Here is an 18575-nt window from a genome sequence, read left to right on the forward strand (position 1 = left end):
TAAGTTAGACTAACACAGACCCAGTGCCTCTACATGAAAAAACAAATAGCAGTAGAGGGAAGGAGCTACATGAGGTGTGGTTTGTATTTGGAGCTTTTGGAAGGGATGTGGGCTGAGAGGACAATTAGACGAGCTTAGAGGAAGGCAGCGGAAGGAGCCAAGTGGTTGCAGAGAGGATGAGGGTGAACAACACACTCACCTGCACAAGTGGTCTGACCAAAGCACAGGTGTTGCACACCTGGGCCTTTGGGTGTCCCCACTAGCTATAGATTAACCCACCTACTGGGGTCAATGACCCTCTCTCCTGTTACAAATGTGGAGGGGATTTTGTGAGGGGGAATTAGGCCCCATTAGTGAGTTCATGCTTTTGACAGGACTTCTCCGACATTTCGATACATCTATTACACGTAAAGCAGCCAATACTGGTTTTAAAATCAGCTATTCTCTTTCTTCTGTTTGAGTTACGGTTATTAGAAACATAATGAAATATATGAAAATGTCCAATGTCCTAAAACTGGAAAGGCATGTTTCTCTGAGCAACACTTTGAAATCCAAAAAAGTCAGAAAGAGTCAGAAACTGAATATCAAACGTTTCTCTGGTGAGTGATTCCAATGAGATTATTGCAACTTCTCGAGAAATAAAAAAAGGTTGGAAAAGCTATCCTTTTGATTTGGGAATGTATGGCTGTTGAGGTCAGTGATGTCATCCATCATGGACCTATGACATCATCCGTTTGGGGCGACTGTTATATCTCACTGACACTTGCTACGGCACAGGCCAGTGTGAACTTGCAACAACACACAGATGAGTTGGACACAGGCTCCTGTTCATCGACACTCTTTTTTTTAACTTTATTCCCAATAAGTTCCACTGATTTACGATGAAGCTGCATCACATGGTTTGTAATTTTGTATTTTCATCAACTTTGGTATTTGTTATAGCGACATACTTTCATCTGTGCTTAGTCATTTGAGTATTCCCCTCATAATTATACCTTCAGGCAGGGATTTGTGTGACACCTGTACAGCCAATCGCAGGTTAAAAGCAAAGCGAGATGTCTTTACACAACAAAGTTTAATAGTCTAATAATCACAGGATTATGTTTTTAATGGAAGGCATAAATTCTCAAGCTCTTTGACAGATGTGAGAGGAAGGGGAGTTATAGAGAGGGGCTTGATGTATGTTTGTGCCTGAAGGAGGTATATGAGACCGCTGAGCCTGTGTGAGAACACCACAGATAACCTCTGAGGTAGGAAAGCTGATGGCTAAGAAAGCAAATAAGGAAAGGAAAAGATTACACCAAAGGCACAGACTGGGTAACTAATAATTAGTGTGTTATGTTTTGGAGTTTGTTTTCCCTTTAAAGATAGCATAAATGCAGTTCAGAGTGAGAGATTGTCGGTAATGAGGCTTTGTGGGGAGCAGGGATTTCCTCCCTCCTCTGCAGACACTGAGATACAATGAAAAGCAGCCTTTTCTTCCCAGCAAACATCAACCTTTGTGTACGTGCAGTCTGGCATGTTCAAGAAGGCCCGATGTGTTGTGGGGAAATTGCTTCAGTTAAGTGCATATTGAGCTGGAGATTGACAATCACATTTTGCAGAACACCTGTGAATTAACAAGCACTGACAGTCAAGAAGTGAGGAGATGCCCCACTCCTGACTTCTACTTTTTTTTTTCACCTCTGGGTACCCGCACGGTGATCTCCACAGCAGATCTGTGTGAATTCCACAAACTATGAATGACATCATGCAAAGATTCCTTAACAAGTTACATCCAGCATGCATGCACGCTGACACTGTGATTGATTATCTTAAGCAAGAGGGGCCAAGAGGAAGACGGCGACACATCGGGGCATGTTGCTAATTGAAATATCATGCGGTAATGTTTTTACCCTCAAGATTTCAGCTGAGGGTTCCAAGATTTGACACAGCTACAGTAACTGATGCAACATGAGAAAGTTATAGTTTGTTGCTGGATGAAATGGAAAGGAACGGCAAGGATTTGTGTTTTCAAGAACAAAGAACCTGCGGATACAAAGTGAAACACTGTCACATTGTATTCTCTTAAGATGCATTCGCTTTTCGTCGTTGTTTCCTTTCCCTCCCCCAGAGAATCACAGTCTCACCCCAGCTAAGATCTCCCACAGGGCTCTTTTCTTCTCACATTTTATTTTTACATGAAAAGAGAGAGCTTTCACCAGATCTGCAACAAACATTGTGAACATTTGTGAGCCCTTAAAGGTTAAGAAAACAAATAAAAGATAATCCACATACTGCATTTAAACCGGGCATTACAGGATTGCATCCCAAGATTGGGGATGTTTTCTGGAAATATAGTTGTTGGGTTTTTGTCAAAGTTTGTGTGTGGCTGCAAAAGCACAGGTGTTACTAGTTTATTAATGATGGCTCTGTTCCAGCACACAAAATACGACTCTGAATCTGAAGCACCTGCTTTGCGTACTGTATGACAAGTTAAAACAGAGCGGGGGAAAAGCTCTGTCGCTCTGTAGGACATGAGCAAAACTGGCACATAAATGTTGGTTGGAATATGCCTGTTTTTGTTCGTCTTCCAGGTGAAGAAAACACATAAATAGATTTTTTGAACCTCAAAAAAAAAAAACTTTAAAACCTCCAGCCTGCTCCAAACATCTGACCACAAACAACCTTTGGCTCCCCTCCCTCCCCTCAAGGCTGTGGCTTGACAGTGTGAAACGTGGAAGGAGAGAAAAATTGTGGTGTGGAGGTGAAGGGAGTTGAGTTTATGCAATGCTGGTGGAAGATGTATGTTGGATGCCGTTGGGGTTTAGTCAGTGATCTGTCATTGGACAGCTCAGCAGCTACACTGTAGATCTTAAACTGTGATCTCGCCCGTCCGCATCTGAACATCAACGAGCCTCATGCTGTCTCCAGTCAACAGCTCTCCATCTGCTGTTGACTGCAGGCAGCTCAATAAACTCAGGATTTCTTTGAATTATTTGCCCCACATACTGAGTGTTTTCCAGAATTGGAGCTACGCTTGACTTTCTTTGAGCCTGACTGTTGTGAAGTCATGTAAAAAGCTCTTAATGTTTTAATTTGCTGCAAAGTTTCTTCACTCCGGTTTAAAGGGATCATAAATCCTTAGCTGAGCCAGCCAACTCATGTGGAATGGATTTTGTGTTCTGTGCAATTATTGAACATGTAAAGAGGTCATATCTGGCATATGCTCTTGTCATTTCCCGCAGAAGCACAACAGGCTGAGAGGAAATTTAGAGGATGTTGATCAGTAACAATGCCAAGCACACAAACACCAGCCAATAGATCATCTCACAATATTTACATCAGTCCAAGTAACAGAGTCTGAACTGAATAAATACTTAATCTTTCTGCAGAGTGAAGCCCTGGTGACAGCTGACAACACTGACAGAAAAGGTCAGTTTTCAGCTTAAAAATTGCACATTTCTGAAATTGGAATTAACAACAGTCCGACTGCTCATCACTGATTAAAACACTTGGGCAGGCTTTGAAAAATATTTTGAAAAAATATGCTCCTGCACGTGGAATTGTATATGTAGGGACTGTAGTGTAATTCAGGTAATACACAGATAAATATAGTGTACCACCATATTTTCCAGCCAACACTGAGTACTCCCATTTCTAAATCCCTCAGATGGTATTCAGTGATGTGATACAAATCCATTTTTTTGTTCTTGGCATGAAAAAGGTATAATTCATCCTTTTCTGTCTCTGACAGGCTGGAACATGTTGCCCCCATTGGATGGTTTGATCACAGGCAGAGTACAAAGGGTCATGCCCTACTCAAGAAACCAATTGGTTTTCCCAAATAACACAACAAACTAGTGGGTGGCACTGGGGTGTGGCCGTTAGCACCGTTGCCTCAAACCTTGAGGGCTCCACACCTTGTGTGGAGATTAAATGTTCTTCCTGTGACTGTGTGGGTTTATCTTATGCTTAGTACTCCGGCTTCTCTCTACAGTGCAAAAACGTGTATGCTAACTGGGGATTTAAGGTTGACCATAGGTGTGAGTGGTTGTTTGTGAGCTCTGTGAAGTAGTGGTGACCTGTCCACGATGTACCCTTCCGCTTGTTCTATTATTGCTGTCATAGGCTCAAACATCCCCCTGCAACCCTGAGCAGGATGAAGAGAGTGTAGAAAATGGATGGATGGAATGACACAACCAAATATGAGATGAAGTAATAGACAATGTAAGAGAACATTTTGATGTACAAATTAAAAACAACCTCATAAGGCTACAAATAATCAGCTGTTCCAAGAGCCAGTTTACAAAATAAGCCATTATGATCGCCTGCCAAGTATTGTGCAGCCAAAAAACACCAGAGAGGTATTGGTTCACTCAAAATAGATAAACATGTAGTTGTGTTCCCTAATAGTCTGCAGACCAATTGAATTCCAAAATCTACTTCTCTGTGACTAATGCTTCCTCCCTGAAGCCAATCAGCAGAAGCTAACAGACAACATGCAAAAACTATTAACCCATTTATGAGTAAATTGAGAAGAACAACAGACATGCTTCTCAGAAACATGCTTGCAGATTTTTTTCTATGTCCTGCTGTAAGTATTTCAGACTTATCCTGTGTGTGCTGTTTATATCACTTTCTTATTGACGGCTGTTTAGGCTCTCCAGTGGTGGAGCTGTGACTGTCTGAATTTAAGGATGTTCTTCACATGGCACTTTAAAGAATGAGTCCAGGGCTTCGTTCTTAGCTCTGGGAAGATAGGGAAAATATTAAGCAGTCAGTTGGCAGAAATGTAATATGATATACATACTTATGACTTCATTGTTGTTGAATTGTTTGAAAATAGGAATAATTGTGTTTTCGATGTCATAGAACAAATATTTCACATCCAAAGATACCACAGGACTCACCTTGACTTCTTGCTTCTCCGCCCTTCTTTTTGTGATTCGAAAGTCGTTCACATCCAAATACTGAAGGATATCTCATGTCTTAAAATGTCCCCAGAAGACACAGAAGGCTTTTTGGAGGAGCTGCAAGTGAGTATACACCAGGTGATTTTATTTTAGATGTTTTAGACTTTATGTTCATCAAATAAGGTTGCTGGCTGAAATTGAGAAATAGCTTAGAAAAATACATGGTGCCTGATTCCAGCGCACGCACATTGGACCTTCAAGTGAGCACATCGAACGTTTAGTATGACCTTGGCCACCTGTGAGGTGCTACAAGATCCCAGAGTTGTAGCTGTTTTGGGTTTTTCTGGACCACTGAACTCATTGACATTTGTCTTTTCTTTTGAAACTTTGTCTCACCTCAGTAGGCCCACACATTCACGACCACCTACAGAGTGAACTTACAATAAGAGGATTAAAGATAGACTTACAGGATCAGTTCACATTTTTCAAGGCTGCTTTAATAATGTAATAACCACCATATAGATTAAGCACTGCAAACTGAAATTCTCTATGAAAACGTTTCTACTTGCAAACACATCTTATGTCCCTTAATCCTCATCTCAGTTTTTGTTGTTTTTCACAAAGCAAATATAAACCATGAAGTGAATATCTTGAAAAAATGGGGTACTTCAGGATAAGTGGATGCTTCAAAAATTAAGACTTTTGCATGCAAACTATACGAATGATCATACACAAGGGACATATTGTTCTGCACTGAGCTCTTTCCAGAAATGCAACTGACAGTCATTATCAACTAAACTGATCATCTTCTTCATAAACTAATGAGGTTTGTGTTTTAGAAAATTGTGAAAAATGTTTATCAAAGTTTCCTAAAGTCCACTGTGAGGTCCTCAAATCTCTAGTTTTGCTCGCAAATAAACAGTAAGTCTAATATAGTTTCCAGTTTAGGATCAGAGGAAAATTCAAAGGAATAATCAGAAATGATTTAGAATTCCTGAGCCAGAATGAGATCATTTTAGTTATTCTAATTTTCCTGGAAACTTGATCAGATTGATCATTGGATTATCAGAATAGTTTGCAATTACTGTAATTTTATGATATCACTAAATGCTTGCTGCTGTAGTACTATCACTCCGAACACAATATTTGTGATAATCCATACTTTTACTAAAGTGACATTTAAATTGCAGGACTTTTCCTTGCAAAATTGAAACTGTCGTATTTGTATTTCAACCTAAGGAGAGGATGTACCACTACTTTGATTAAACTTTGGGATTTACTTTGACCTGAAAACGGATTACGTGCTTTGCCTCTATCACACACGATAGTCAGGTTTCCATCAAAATATTTCATTCAAATGTTGAAAATGCAAATACAAAAAGGTGATTAGGAACTTTAAGAGCTATTAAAACTTCTACCAATGCATAAAAAAGTAAAGAACATATAAACGTGCTTGACATTGTTTTTGCCTGTTTAAGAAAGGAGGGGCTTTATGCACATTAAAGAGAAATACCACTTGGCATGGCTGGGCAGGAGGAATAGACTACAAAAACTGAACCTATTCTTTTGATGTTTCTCAGACATTTGTGGCTCAAGAACTGTGATTTATAGTTTTTTTTATTTAAATCTGAGGTACACAATGAATATAACCAAACAGCAGAAATACTTATTAGATGACTGAGTACAAAATGGATGTCTCTCTCTGCCCAATGAAAACCAATATGTCTGTAGGTTTCTGAGTGCGTTGGAATGGCCCTGATCTATTTTAGATTACCTCTCTATAATAACCTGTCTGCTAGGGCCTTAAAGGAAGTTTAGCATGTGACCTTCATGTCAGAATGACTTACTATCAGGGAAACTGACTTCTGTGAACACGTAAAACAGTGACATTCTGAACTGAACAGGTACTGAAAGCCTCAAGAAGGTGTGGCTGATTGAAAAAAAAAAGAAAGAACACCTCAACTCTTGACATATTTGTGCTTTTAAATTTGCGGCTGTATCGAATGTAATTGCATCATTTTCATATCTCTATATCAGTAAAGAAAGAAAGAAAGAATGTTCATTGTTATGAATAACAGGAAAATATTACCAATAGGGCAGAAGCATGTTAAGATAGGATAAGATCAGATATGAGATAAGATAAGATGTCAAGTTATAGGTGGAGAAAGTTTACAGCATCACTTCTTTCTTGAAAATTTGAAGATGGAAAAAACATGAAGAGCTCCCTCAAGCACTCTAAGTATAAATGTAAGAGACCCTGACTTTTTAATTTTTTCCTCCCATCAATTAAAAGAGTGATTCTAAGCATTCCTGCTATCAATCTCTCATGAGCCAACCTGACAGAGCTTTACTTACTTTGGCAGTGCAAAATGAAGCACTGTGAGGTGGGTAGAAACTGAAGTGGTGTGCAAACAAATAGTTGCACAAGCAAGCACTACTGTGCAGAGTTGGTTTGTACATAAATACACCCCCTGAGTTGGAATCAGAAATGTGCTGTTTGTTTTTCACTTCAACAAACATAACTGTCTGTCTGAAAGGTTTTTGCCCATTTAGACATGTGATTTCTCAAAGTTGGAGCTCTGCAGTCTCAGGGCATCTTTTAAAGAAGTCTCTCAGTACAAATAAATTCTGTCTGGTTTCTTGCACGTGTTTCAGCTCATTACTATACCCACACGTTTCATCTGTTCACACCCCGTTGTGTCTTAATAGACCTTACCTCATAGCCATCGTGCCTTTGATTCTGTATATAAAACAGCAGGTTGTCCCTTTGTGTTACAGTATAGACGGTTACTCATTTTGTGACAAACCTCTTTATATTTTCTGCAAAGCCAACCAACCACAGAGTTCACCTTTCGAAGGAAATGATTCACTCAAACAAGGCTCTTGAAAATGACTCAGATGTTTGCTGTAAACATGGTAAATGCTCTACGGTTTATGAGGGGCTTCCCTAACGTACTTAACGTAAACACATCCCTTTAGATCTTGAATAGGAACTGTCAGTGCAAGACATCACATGCTCTGTATTCTGTCCCCATGTCACTCCCTCTGTCGCACTTTTGTTTGACATCTCTCTCTCAAAGCAAATGAACCCAGCAGGCCTTTTTCTTAGTCTCAACTGTTAGGGAGTGAAAAGTCAGCCCCGAAAAATACACACAAATGCCAAATCTCTGCTCTGATGATAACACTAAGTGTGGAGAAGAGGACAAAAAAAGAGAGGACAAAGGAGACAAAGATACAATAAACATCAAGACACTCACAAAGTAAAAAACCTGACGGAAGTAAAAACCCTGCTTTTTTTTTCTTTCAGACTACATGCTGCACACCTTTGCGGTCAGCCTTCCTTGTAGCCCACCTTAGGAAAACATCCGTGCCCCCACACGATGCTGAGCCTTGTGCTTCCTTCTGTCTTTAATCTTAGTGAAAAGAGCTTTTAACAAGACTGGGGAGGATGAGTGGATCTGCCAAAGAAGAACAAAGGTAGGGAGGAACTCTGAAGGATAGTAGCAGAGTGGAAGGCTCTGTAATTTATCACCTGTTACCTCTGGGCGGCCCCGCACCCCATGCACTGGGCTCTTTGTCAGTTTGTGTGTGTATGTATAGATGCAGGCATGGAGAGGTGATGAATGAATAGTGGAGCAACAAGGGCACAGATATTCCTCATTCCTTCAAAAATTTCATAGGATGTTGCGCTGAGCAATTATTTCCGGAGAAAAGTTGGTATTTGTCAGCCAGAGACTCCACACGTGTATGCATGACTCCCTTTACCACAGAATTTGACATATTTATAGACTGATTTTTTTTTTTTTGGCCCAAATTGGGGTTAGTTCAAGCAGAGCAGGCAGTGAGTATCAGTCTCCAGAGCAGACAACTGAGGCACAAGGGTACAACACAGTAAATCTTTAAAGAGAAAGAAATACAAAAATACAAAAAAAGTGCGCAAAAAGTGCGGATGTGTTTGTAGTTTTATCAAACGAAGTAATTTTGCTGTCTCTAGTAGAGTTTATCAAGTTTCATGGTCCTCATCTGCCACCTTGTGGCTTGCTGTTACACTCACACCTCCATTGAATGTAAAACAACCAGCCATTGGGCACTGTTTTGTTGAGTCTCCCTCTCCCAAAGTACGATACCCATAGTGTATGAGGTAGAAAACAACTCCAAGTGAAGCTGATTAAATTTTGTGTTGGTTCGTGCTGTTATTTTGTCTTTGTTTGTTTCTAATTTGTGTGGCCGGTTTGAGTTTTTTGTGGCTGTTTTGCAACTATTTGCAGCTATTTTGCCTGTAGCAATGGTCTTTTTGTGTGTCCTCGCTGTTTCCTTTTAGAATTCTAAAAGCATTTATTTGTTTTCATTTTGCAGCTGGTTCTGTCTCTCTCATTGGTCAGTAGGCCTATGGATCTTTCTCTCTGTGTATGTGTTTATTTGTTTGTGACTTCCAGTCTTCCAATCGTTTACATGTATTTAGGATATCTTTCATTGATTAGCATCTCTTTTTGGTATTTCATATCCTACTATAGTCACACATTGCTATCATGTGACTCTTCGTAATCGTTTCGGGGAATTTTGTGTCTCTTTATTCTATTTTTGCTATTTTTGGTTGTTTAACTTTTCAACCGGAAAAGTTGACCAGGCCCTTGGGCATATTAGGTGATTGTAGTAATTAATTTAAGCTCTTACGGAAATTAAATGTCTATTTGTACTGCATTTCTCTTTTCTACGTAAATTTGGTATCAATTTTCTGCTTTCTCCCTCAAATGTCCAACGTGGCTAATAAAACTTGAACACAACACTACTAATACACTGATGACGTAGCACGCAACTGCCGTGTTTGGTTGTGTACGGGCAAAGTAAGCTAGGAAGGGATCAAGGAAACCGCTAGCATCGTAGATAAACACCCCCTAAGAGGTGTGAACCCAGCGAAACACACAGCTGTCACCATACCAAAAGAATCGTAAAAGAGTCCTTCACACTGCGAGGGTCAACATGTCTGAGACATACGGTATGTTTGTCTGGGACAATCTGCATTTTAATACTTGCTAGCTGCTACATACACTATCCTGTGGTCTGATGTGACAGATTGGCTCTTCGCAACGGTGCTAGTTAGCTTGCTATATCATTAGCCAATAGCTAACGCGCCACCCAATCGTGTCTGTTGGTTTTAATTGGAATAATTCATTCTTGTGGCTGTCATTTAACTCAGGCGAACCGGCTTGCTCAGAGGGTTTGGTGCATTATCTCATTTGTTGTCCTACAATGCCGGATTACATTGCTTCGTTAACCGGTCAGTAACGAAAGCAAACAGATGGTGAGATATTTCAGGTGAAAGTTGGCCAAACTTTGAACAAAATGCAAAAGTCGCATGTCGGCATTCGAAGGTGGTGCTCTGAGATGCTTAGGTAACCTGAACCTGAATTCAGGTGGAGTAGGGTGACGTTACGGGCTGAGATCATTTTGCAGTCATTTAGTTTTAAGCGCTGGCATTTTAATAAGAGGCAGCTTTTAACCACAAGGCCCATAAGAGGAAGTTAAGATTGCTGCGGCTCGTCATGTCCCGTTTACCTGTGGAGCAGCAGCTGCTAGATTGATCTTGGTCTCTACATCCGTTCTCCCCCTGAATCAAAGTCACTTCCCCTTTGTTTAAAAAAACAAAACAGAACACTTTAGAAACCAGATCTGATAGAAGTCATGGTTAAACCCGTTTGTGAGCATTGCCATAATGGTTATAAGTGCTACTTATAGTGCATATCTATCTTTATAAGTTTACTTTTCAGGAGGGATTCATTCATAAGGAATCTGCCCGACAGAAAGTATCTGTAGTCTGACACCACAGAGCCAGATGTTTTGATATGACCCTCTGCCATCCTCTCCTGTTGCACCCTCAGACACACTCACCATCTGTTTCTACTTGTACTCTATCTCTCCCTCAATTCTTGTATGAAACTTTATCCATGTGGGCGGCATATATGGAAAAGTGCCAGTGCTAATGGTAGCTGTAATAGCCTCTTATTGATTTCCATCTCAGTCTCCCAGGCCATCTTCTCTGGAGGAGCAGTTGTGGAATTGACTAAAGCATCATGAACACGCATGTTAAATATTTGCACATGGGATTCTGACATTTTAATTGTTTTTGATATTTGCTTATTACGACCCTTTTAAAATGAGTTTTCTTGTGCAGTCGCAGAATGTGGTTTCTAATTTGTTTTTACTCTCCAGCTTCCATATTTTTCTTTTGTCTTAAGCTGCATTTTTTCCCCCAAAACACCCCAATTGACCTTTGTCTTGTGTGTCAGCACATGTGAAGACCAATCAGACATAAACCTTAGATGGATCTGGGCATGAGTGTGTTAAGTGTTTTCAAGGTGTCGGTGAATGTAGATTACGGTGTTACTTTGTTCCCTGGGGAGGTATTTAATATTGATGCGTAAAGAATACAATAGCCTGAAAGGCTGCTGTTGAAAGGGCAGGGCTGCATTCCACTTTCCTCATTGCTTTGACATATCGACAGCTTGATGGTTGTATGCAGATCTCGCAGGAGAATATTTGATGCCTGGAGAGATTCTTAAAAAGCTGAGGCAAGCTTTTAAAACAGAGCCGTTAGCCTTTGATTCCGCTGTCACAGCCACTGACGATGCGTGCTTGAGATGCAACACTGCCTGTTATTGGAGAGGCAAACTGTAAGTGCCTGCAGCCACGTTTACTTCACTGCAGCCATTCATTTACCATGAATTTGACCTCTATCTTGTGTTGCTTAAGAAAATACCCGCCACAACAAACAATGGTGCACCATTAACTTAGGTGGCATAATGAATTTAAATGTCACATAGTTACAGAACAATCTTGTCCTGTTGTTTCTGTTAACCTGGTGTGCAGCTGAATTTTCCCCGGTTGTCCTCCTGGCTGGTAATATCAACAGTAGTCACGAGGCTAATCATTTGCCGGGCTAGTATTTGTGTAGAGGCTTCACTTAAGCTTAAATCCAAACTGCACTCTGTCTTCAAATTTCAAGCGAAGCCGACTCTAGGAAGGGAGGTCGTAATTTGCAATTGGGATTTGCTCTCCCAGTCCTATGAACACACCGTCACTTCTTTTTTTTTTTTCTTCTTTATCCACTTTAATTTTCTTTTTTCCTTTCCATTGTTTAAGCTTGTAAAACTCTCATGAGATTTAAATGTTCTACATGAGAGACCTGACCAGGAGCCTGTCTCCATTACCCTCACTTTCATATCCTCAGTCACTTATTTCAAATCTCCCGGATCTTGCCAGAACTGCAGCACAGCGTGCATATGAAAATACCCCCTGTGTTATCAGTAACCACAGCTTACAAAGGCTGTCTGTACTGTGGATGGCTTCACACGCCATTGGCCCAAGTCAATCTGGAGCATATGCGTGGCCTGAGTTATACTCTACAGAGCAAGAGCCCTCTCTCAACAACAAAAACAACATCTGTACAACCAGCTGGCTTTGGTCATTCTATCTCTGTGCAACTCTGTTGCTCTTAGCAATGTTTGATAACTAAAGATGCCTCTTTGCTCTAATGATGCGTTATTAACTGCTGCCACATCATTCAAGGCTTAATTTTCCACCTCCGACAAACAAGCATACAATTAGAAGCATAAGTAGCGTGGTGTTACTGATTACATGCTAAACTTTGTGATTAGTAGGCTAATTTGGGTTTGCTGGATACTGCCAAAAGAGTGGCTTAATAGGCTTAAGAGTAAATCTAAGGATTGTCTGTGAGGATGAAAGTGCAAAGAGCAGCAGATCTGTCATTGATGTTGGTGCGTTCATGCACTGAGCTCTACCATCTCTCATCTGCTTGCAGACTTCCTGTTTAAGTTCCTGGTGATTGGCAGTGCTGGGACGGGGAAATCCTGCCTCCTCCACCAGTTCATTGAGAACAAGTGTAAGTCTTAGCGTTGCAAATAAGTGAATTTTTAATTATATAGACGTAAATCATCATGTTGACAGAATTATTGCTGTCTGTCAATTTCATGTGTTTCATGTGTTTAATAAGCCCTTATAAACCCTCAAGTTTCCCTTTACTGTAATTCTGTATTATTAAATTAAGCTTAGACTTTACAGTTTGCAGTTAGGTAAAGTATCCTTGGTGAGTTAGAGCTACACTGAAGATTAATGACTTTCTCAAAATTCAGGGTCTATCTCCAGACTGTGACAGATGATCTAATTAACGTGTAATCGAGTGTTTAGTTTATATTTCATGGCACATTATTTGATCTCGAATGAATATCGAAAACATGCAAGACATTAAGCCCTGATGATGGCTCATAGCTGATACTCTGTCTAAATATCCACAGTTTTGCTTTTGTTAGTTTCATTTCACATTTTTAGTTTCGTCAGTAGCAAACGGGAAAAACACGTTAAAGCTGCACAACATTCCCAGTCACACACGTGCTTGCATTAAATTGATTAAGACTTGTTGGGTCCCTGTATGGTCGGTAAAGAGAGAAAAGGAGGGCAGGTCAGCAGTATTAATTCTATCTGAGCTCCCTGTGGTCTCTTATGTAGATATGAGGTGTTTGAACATGATAGCTTTGGCTCTTTAAATAAGCCCAACACAACATCATATTGTAGATCAGAGGTAAGATTGTGGGAGCAGTTCAAAGTGCTGCCTCCATTATGACAGTGCTTACAGCATAATTATGCAAGGGCTTAACCGTAATAGTTTTACTGTAGGGATGTCTTTGGAAATCTCTTTTCTCTATCCCTGTGCAGTTAAACAGGACTCCAATCACACCATCGGCGTGGAGTTTGGTTCCAGGGTAGTCAACGTTGGTGGGAAGACGGTCAAACTGCAGATCTGGGACACTGCTGGGCAGGAGCGATTCCGGTAACAACCTTTAATGTTTCATGCCAGAGTTTTGGCTGTCTTTTCAGAGCTGCAAGGTCAACGCATTTTATTGAGCCCACGTGGAGAGCCAAGAAGAAGCTCCTCTTGTGTGATGAAGTGCCTGGCTGATGATAATAATTTAAAGCAGTTCTTGTTCTACGCTCCCCTGTCAGATGTTCCCAGTTTATCTTGTGGATGTCTTACTTTAAATAAAATGTCTGTTTTCTCTCCACAGTTCTGTGACACGCAGCTACTACAGAGGAGCAGCTGGAGCCCTTCTGGTCTATGATATTACCAGGTAAAAACATCACTGCACACGCTGGCTTTCTGCCGGTTATTTATTTAATTTTTTTTATGAATTATATCTTTTGTGTAATAGAAAGAACAAATTACAAACCAGATTACAAAAAAAATGTTTAAAAACTATCAGAAAACCACTAATGCAACATCCACATCAGGGATATTTTGAATTGAAATGTACTAATGCATGAAGCTTAGCTGCAAACATTATTGCTCTTTATCATCTTTTTTTTTTTCATGACCCACCTTAATTGCTGTTTTCATTCAGTGTGGAGTAACCCTATAGGGGGTTATATAGCATGTATACCACCTCCATATATTGTGCAATTTACTGACTGAATACTTTAACTGATACCCAGAGATATGAAAACCAGAAGCCATTTAGAGGTTTGTATTTCATCAATTCTGGGTTGTGAAATCAAGATGGAGTGGATGGAGTATTGCAGAGAGACAGGAACTTAACGTTAGTGATTGCAAGAGTGCATGAGCTTTTTTTTTTGGAGGGGGAAGGGCAGAGTAGCAGCCGCTGTAAAAGGATGCCGAATTCTCCGGCATGCGGCAGAGGTCCATCAAAAAAAGTGTCACCGGAGGTGAAAACAAGGGAAATGGAGGGGTACAACTACTGGAGAGGCACGAGACACAAAAAAGAAACCAGGGAGGGAGTGAGGGATTCTTGAAGGAATGGAGGGAGCCTGTGAACCAGGTTGCAGCTGAGTGGCCTCATCCCATCAGAGTGTGGACGAGGAATTACGTCAGTCGTTCCTTGTTAGTGAAAGCAGCTGTTAAACATCACTGTTCAGGCCTACACCCTTCTTCTCACCTCACTGACCTCAAGTTACCATGGACACCAGAGCGCTGTCTCCATGGTAGCAAAAGGCCCACCTTGGAAAAAAAAAAAAGAAGCAAAAGTTCTATCTGTCCAAACAGGCTGCTGCATGCAATGTTTTGCAGAGCAATAACATGTTATTACTTCGCGGGTGATAATGAAGCGTTTGTTTTCTGTTCAGTGTTTCAGTTGGCAGCATTTTTATGATTCAAAGGTGGATGTTATTACATGTGTGCATACAGTAAATACAGACAAGTACAAGTGACAGGATATCTGTCACACTAACCTTTGAAGCCCTGTGAATGTATGATATGTTAAACGGTAACACTGTAGCCTAACACTAAACTGTTCTGTCTTATAGCCGAGAGACGTATAACACCCTGACCAATTGGCTGACAGATGCACGGACACTAGCGAGCCCCAACATTGTAATTATCCTGTGTGGCAACAAGAAAGACCTCGATGCAGACAGAGAGGTGACTTTCCTGGAAGCCTCGCGCTTCGCTCAGGAGAATGGTAAATAATGTTAAGTCTGTTGGCACACATTTCATGTCCGTATTTGCCTATTTCTGTCCATTCGCTCTACATTTAGACTTCCCGTCCTGTCCTTACCCACTTTTGCTTTTGCCCACTCAGAGCTGATGTTTCTAGAGACGAGTGCTCTGACAGGTGAAAATGTCGAGGAAGGTTTCCTGAAATGTGCTCGCACCATCCTCAACAAGATAGAGTCAGGTACACTTTGCTTTTGTCGAAAGTGGGTGTCCAAGTGTCCACATGCCTTCGTGCTCCTTAAAGATTCATTTGTGCTGTATAAGTGTCTGCATTGTTTCTCATTCATGGTTCACTTTAAAGGGGAGCTGGACCCAGAGAGGATGGGCTCCGGTATCCAGTACGGAGACGCATCACTGAGGCAGCTGCGGCAGCCGAGAGGCACAGCAACACAGAGCAAGCAGCAGTGTAATTGCTAGTGATAGGGCCACCCTCACCTGGGCCCACAGGCCCACACAGACCAGGCGCCCCCTACAGGTTAGTGACAAGCCTTCAACTCGGGCCGTAACAGAGCTACATTGAAATTAAATCCTTTCCCTGAACTTGATAAGAGCGTGCCAGTGATTAACTTTTGGTTTCTTCTCTTGTACATCTCAGCTCCAGGTGTTTTTTGGTGTGTGTGAACCTTCTCCCTGCTGTCTCAAAACACCTTAGATCACCACAATGAGTGGCTGTGGAGTATACTGCAACCCCTGACCCCTGATTTCTGGTAAGCATCTTTACCTGAGGGGGGGCAGTTTTGCCCCTGCATCTGGACAGGCCATCCTCTCAGAGTAAACTTGATGGAATCCTAAAGAAGGAACGTCCTCATCAGTTACTTACCAGACAAGGACAAGTCGAGGGTTGTTTGTATGGGCTTACCTACTGTTGTTTTATTTGTGCGCTTTTTCACTCTGGTTTTAGTAATCCCGATATGCTTTTCTGCATTTGCACATCATTGTCTGTAAATTATTATTAAGCTGTTTCAAGCAGTTTCATAAATCAGCGTCTCCTGATACGATTCCTGATGGAAAAAATGAAAGCTTAAATGAAAAAGGATTCAGCCTGCCCTTGAAAGTGAATGCATGATAAAAACCTCTAAGGGTGTACTGTTAAAAGAAGTCAACTTGCACAGATGTTTGGGTTAAAAAATGATATTTAGGTGCAGTGTTGTTAGAAAAAAAGAAAAAGTCCTGTTGTTGTCAATTCTTTTCATTTGATCTGAAATTTGAAGCTGCTAATTAGTGGATTTTGGTCCATTCAGTCTCACAATCCCAAAATGTCTTGTCATTGAGTCTTAAATTGAGAATTTTTGGTTTGCATTACAAATGCACTGTTATAATGTTAACTATTAGAGTTGGTTATATACTTGATATTGTGAATTTATAGTATATTATTCCCTAAATGTATCTTTAAAAAAAGGGGGGGGGGGATGAATGGCTCAATCAATCCACTCCACACCCACATGGGCACGTCGTGTCAAAAGCACAAAGAAGACAAAATCTGTTTGTTTTCCAAAAGTCCCAAAGTCTGTAGGTTGAGCTTTATCAGATCAAAATCTGTGTCTCTGGCCCCTAACACAGTGAAAGATCAGGCTTCTTCTCAAAACAATGTGTTAAACTCCTCCTGCTTGGCTTTTTCTCCATGACATCCCTTTGATCCGTGCTGCTTTACATGCACACGCTGTAGAAAGGACGTCACAGAAAACCAAACCACAGTTGGCTTTGCCTCAGTGTTGCTTTCTGGGCACCCACTCAGTTCCCTCACGAAGGTTTGATCATGAAAGATTGTATATGTTCTATATTAGTCACAATTATGTTTGTGACCTCGCAAGTAGTCACTTCTCATTGGTATGCACAGAAATATCTGTGCTGCAAACTGTCGCAGACCCAGATTTATTATTATTTTTTTACTCCTTCAATCAGACCTTGAAAAGAGAGAAACGGGGAGTTTCCATTGGAACATGGTTTGGTTACCTCTTTCCTTGAAACACTGACGGCATGGTTTGTGGTGCTGATGGAGGAAAATGAGGTTGGAAGTTAGTACCGTCCCAAACTCGGGCCCTTTGGATGAGTCACAGGCGCTGCCTCCGTCTGCATCACTGACAGCAGGTCGTTCTGACCCGAGGGGAGATCAAAACAAACTGCCTGCAAACGTATTTGTCACGTCTCTGTCCTTGAGTGTTAGCATGTGTTTCTCCAGCCAAAACATATGTTGAAACCCAAGCGAGTCAGCACACTGACGGGAGAAAGATGATTTGTACAAACACGAGACGATATAGGATATCAAGAGACAGATGGTCAAAACATGTTGCTTAAAAACAAAAAAAAAAACAACAACACTGCGTTGTGTGATGGTCTCTCTTCTGAAAGTGCACTTTTTCTTTGAAAACTTCATCTTTGTTCTGTTTATATGCTGTAACTATAGAATTGTACATTTTATTTTACTCGAAGAGTATACTGTAATAAAGATTTTAATTGTAGATGTTTATTTCTTACTGAATAACAACCGAGATTCCCTGTTTTTGTTGCGGTGCAAACTGCTGACGTTGACTTTGAGCTGTAGGCGGTTGCCGCCAGGACCTCTGATCACTCATATATACAAGATGCCGTTTATATGCATTTATCAAGCAATGTCAGTGGTTGAATACACTCGAATACAACTCCTCTGTACTCGAGTTGGCCTGCACCCATCTGCAGGTATTGCACAGTTCATAATGAGCAGTAGTCAGAATGGCCATATGAGCTGAATATCTTTTCACTTGTTCCAGTCTGGATTCAGTCCTTTGTTGCTTGGTGAATGATGTGATATAATCAACCTAAATACTACTGTACATCTCCAGTAACCAAGAATGTAAATAAGATTTGTCTATTGAGGGTGAGTGTTGCTCATTGACTGTAATGATTATGCAATTCCCAGTAAAGTGCTTGTTTTTCAGTTAGTACGTTTTTATCATTAAGCTGCTGTTTATTTAGGTGCATCAGTCATTGAAAGTTAGCAAAGCCCACCGGTTCCTCGTGTTCGGCATTAACAAATCAGGTGTGTAGGCAGCCGACTTGACGGATCCTGAAATTTAACAACGGAATGTGAGGAAGTGATTCATGTACCTCCTTCGCGGTTAGTCAATCACGTCATTTCGTTCAAAGGCCATCAGGTCGAGGTTAGGACATCAGACGACTCT

General features: G+C 40.9%; 1 protein-coding gene across 2 annotated transcripts; it reads left to right on the forward strand.

The window, feature by feature from the left end:
* The first annotated feature begins 9722 nt into the window (after positions 1 to 9722).
* Positions 9723 to 17876, forward strand: rab4b (RAB4B, member RAS oncogene family). Of its 2 annotated transcripts, none has more exons than XM_075473416.1 (8): positions 9723 to 9891; positions 12715 to 12795; positions 13626 to 13740; positions 13976 to 14038; positions 15228 to 15382; positions 15503 to 15598; positions 15719 to 15892; positions 16013 to 17876. In XM_075473416.1, exons 1-7 carry the CDS (start codon positions 9876 to 9878, stop codon positions 15832 to 15834), a joined length of 642 nt encoding a protein of 213 aa, XP_075329531.1. In that variant the 5' UTR covers positions 9723 to 9875; the 3' UTR covers positions 15835 to 15892; positions 16013 to 17876. The 2 variants fall into 2 exon arrangements, with proteins under 2 accessions (XP_075329531.1, XP_075329532.1); XM_075473417.1 differs by having other exon boundaries at positions 16070 to 17876.
* Positions 17877 to 18575: the final 699 nt, after the last annotated feature.

This window comes from Odontesthes bonariensis, chromosome 9, assembly GCF_027942865.1.
Source record: "Odontesthes bonariensis isolate fOdoBon6 chromosome 9, fOdoBon6.hap1, whole genome shotgun sequence".
NCBI classification, from domain to species: domain Eukaryota; kingdom Metazoa; phylum Chordata; class Actinopteri; order Atheriniformes; family Atherinopsidae; genus Odontesthes; species Odontesthes bonariensis.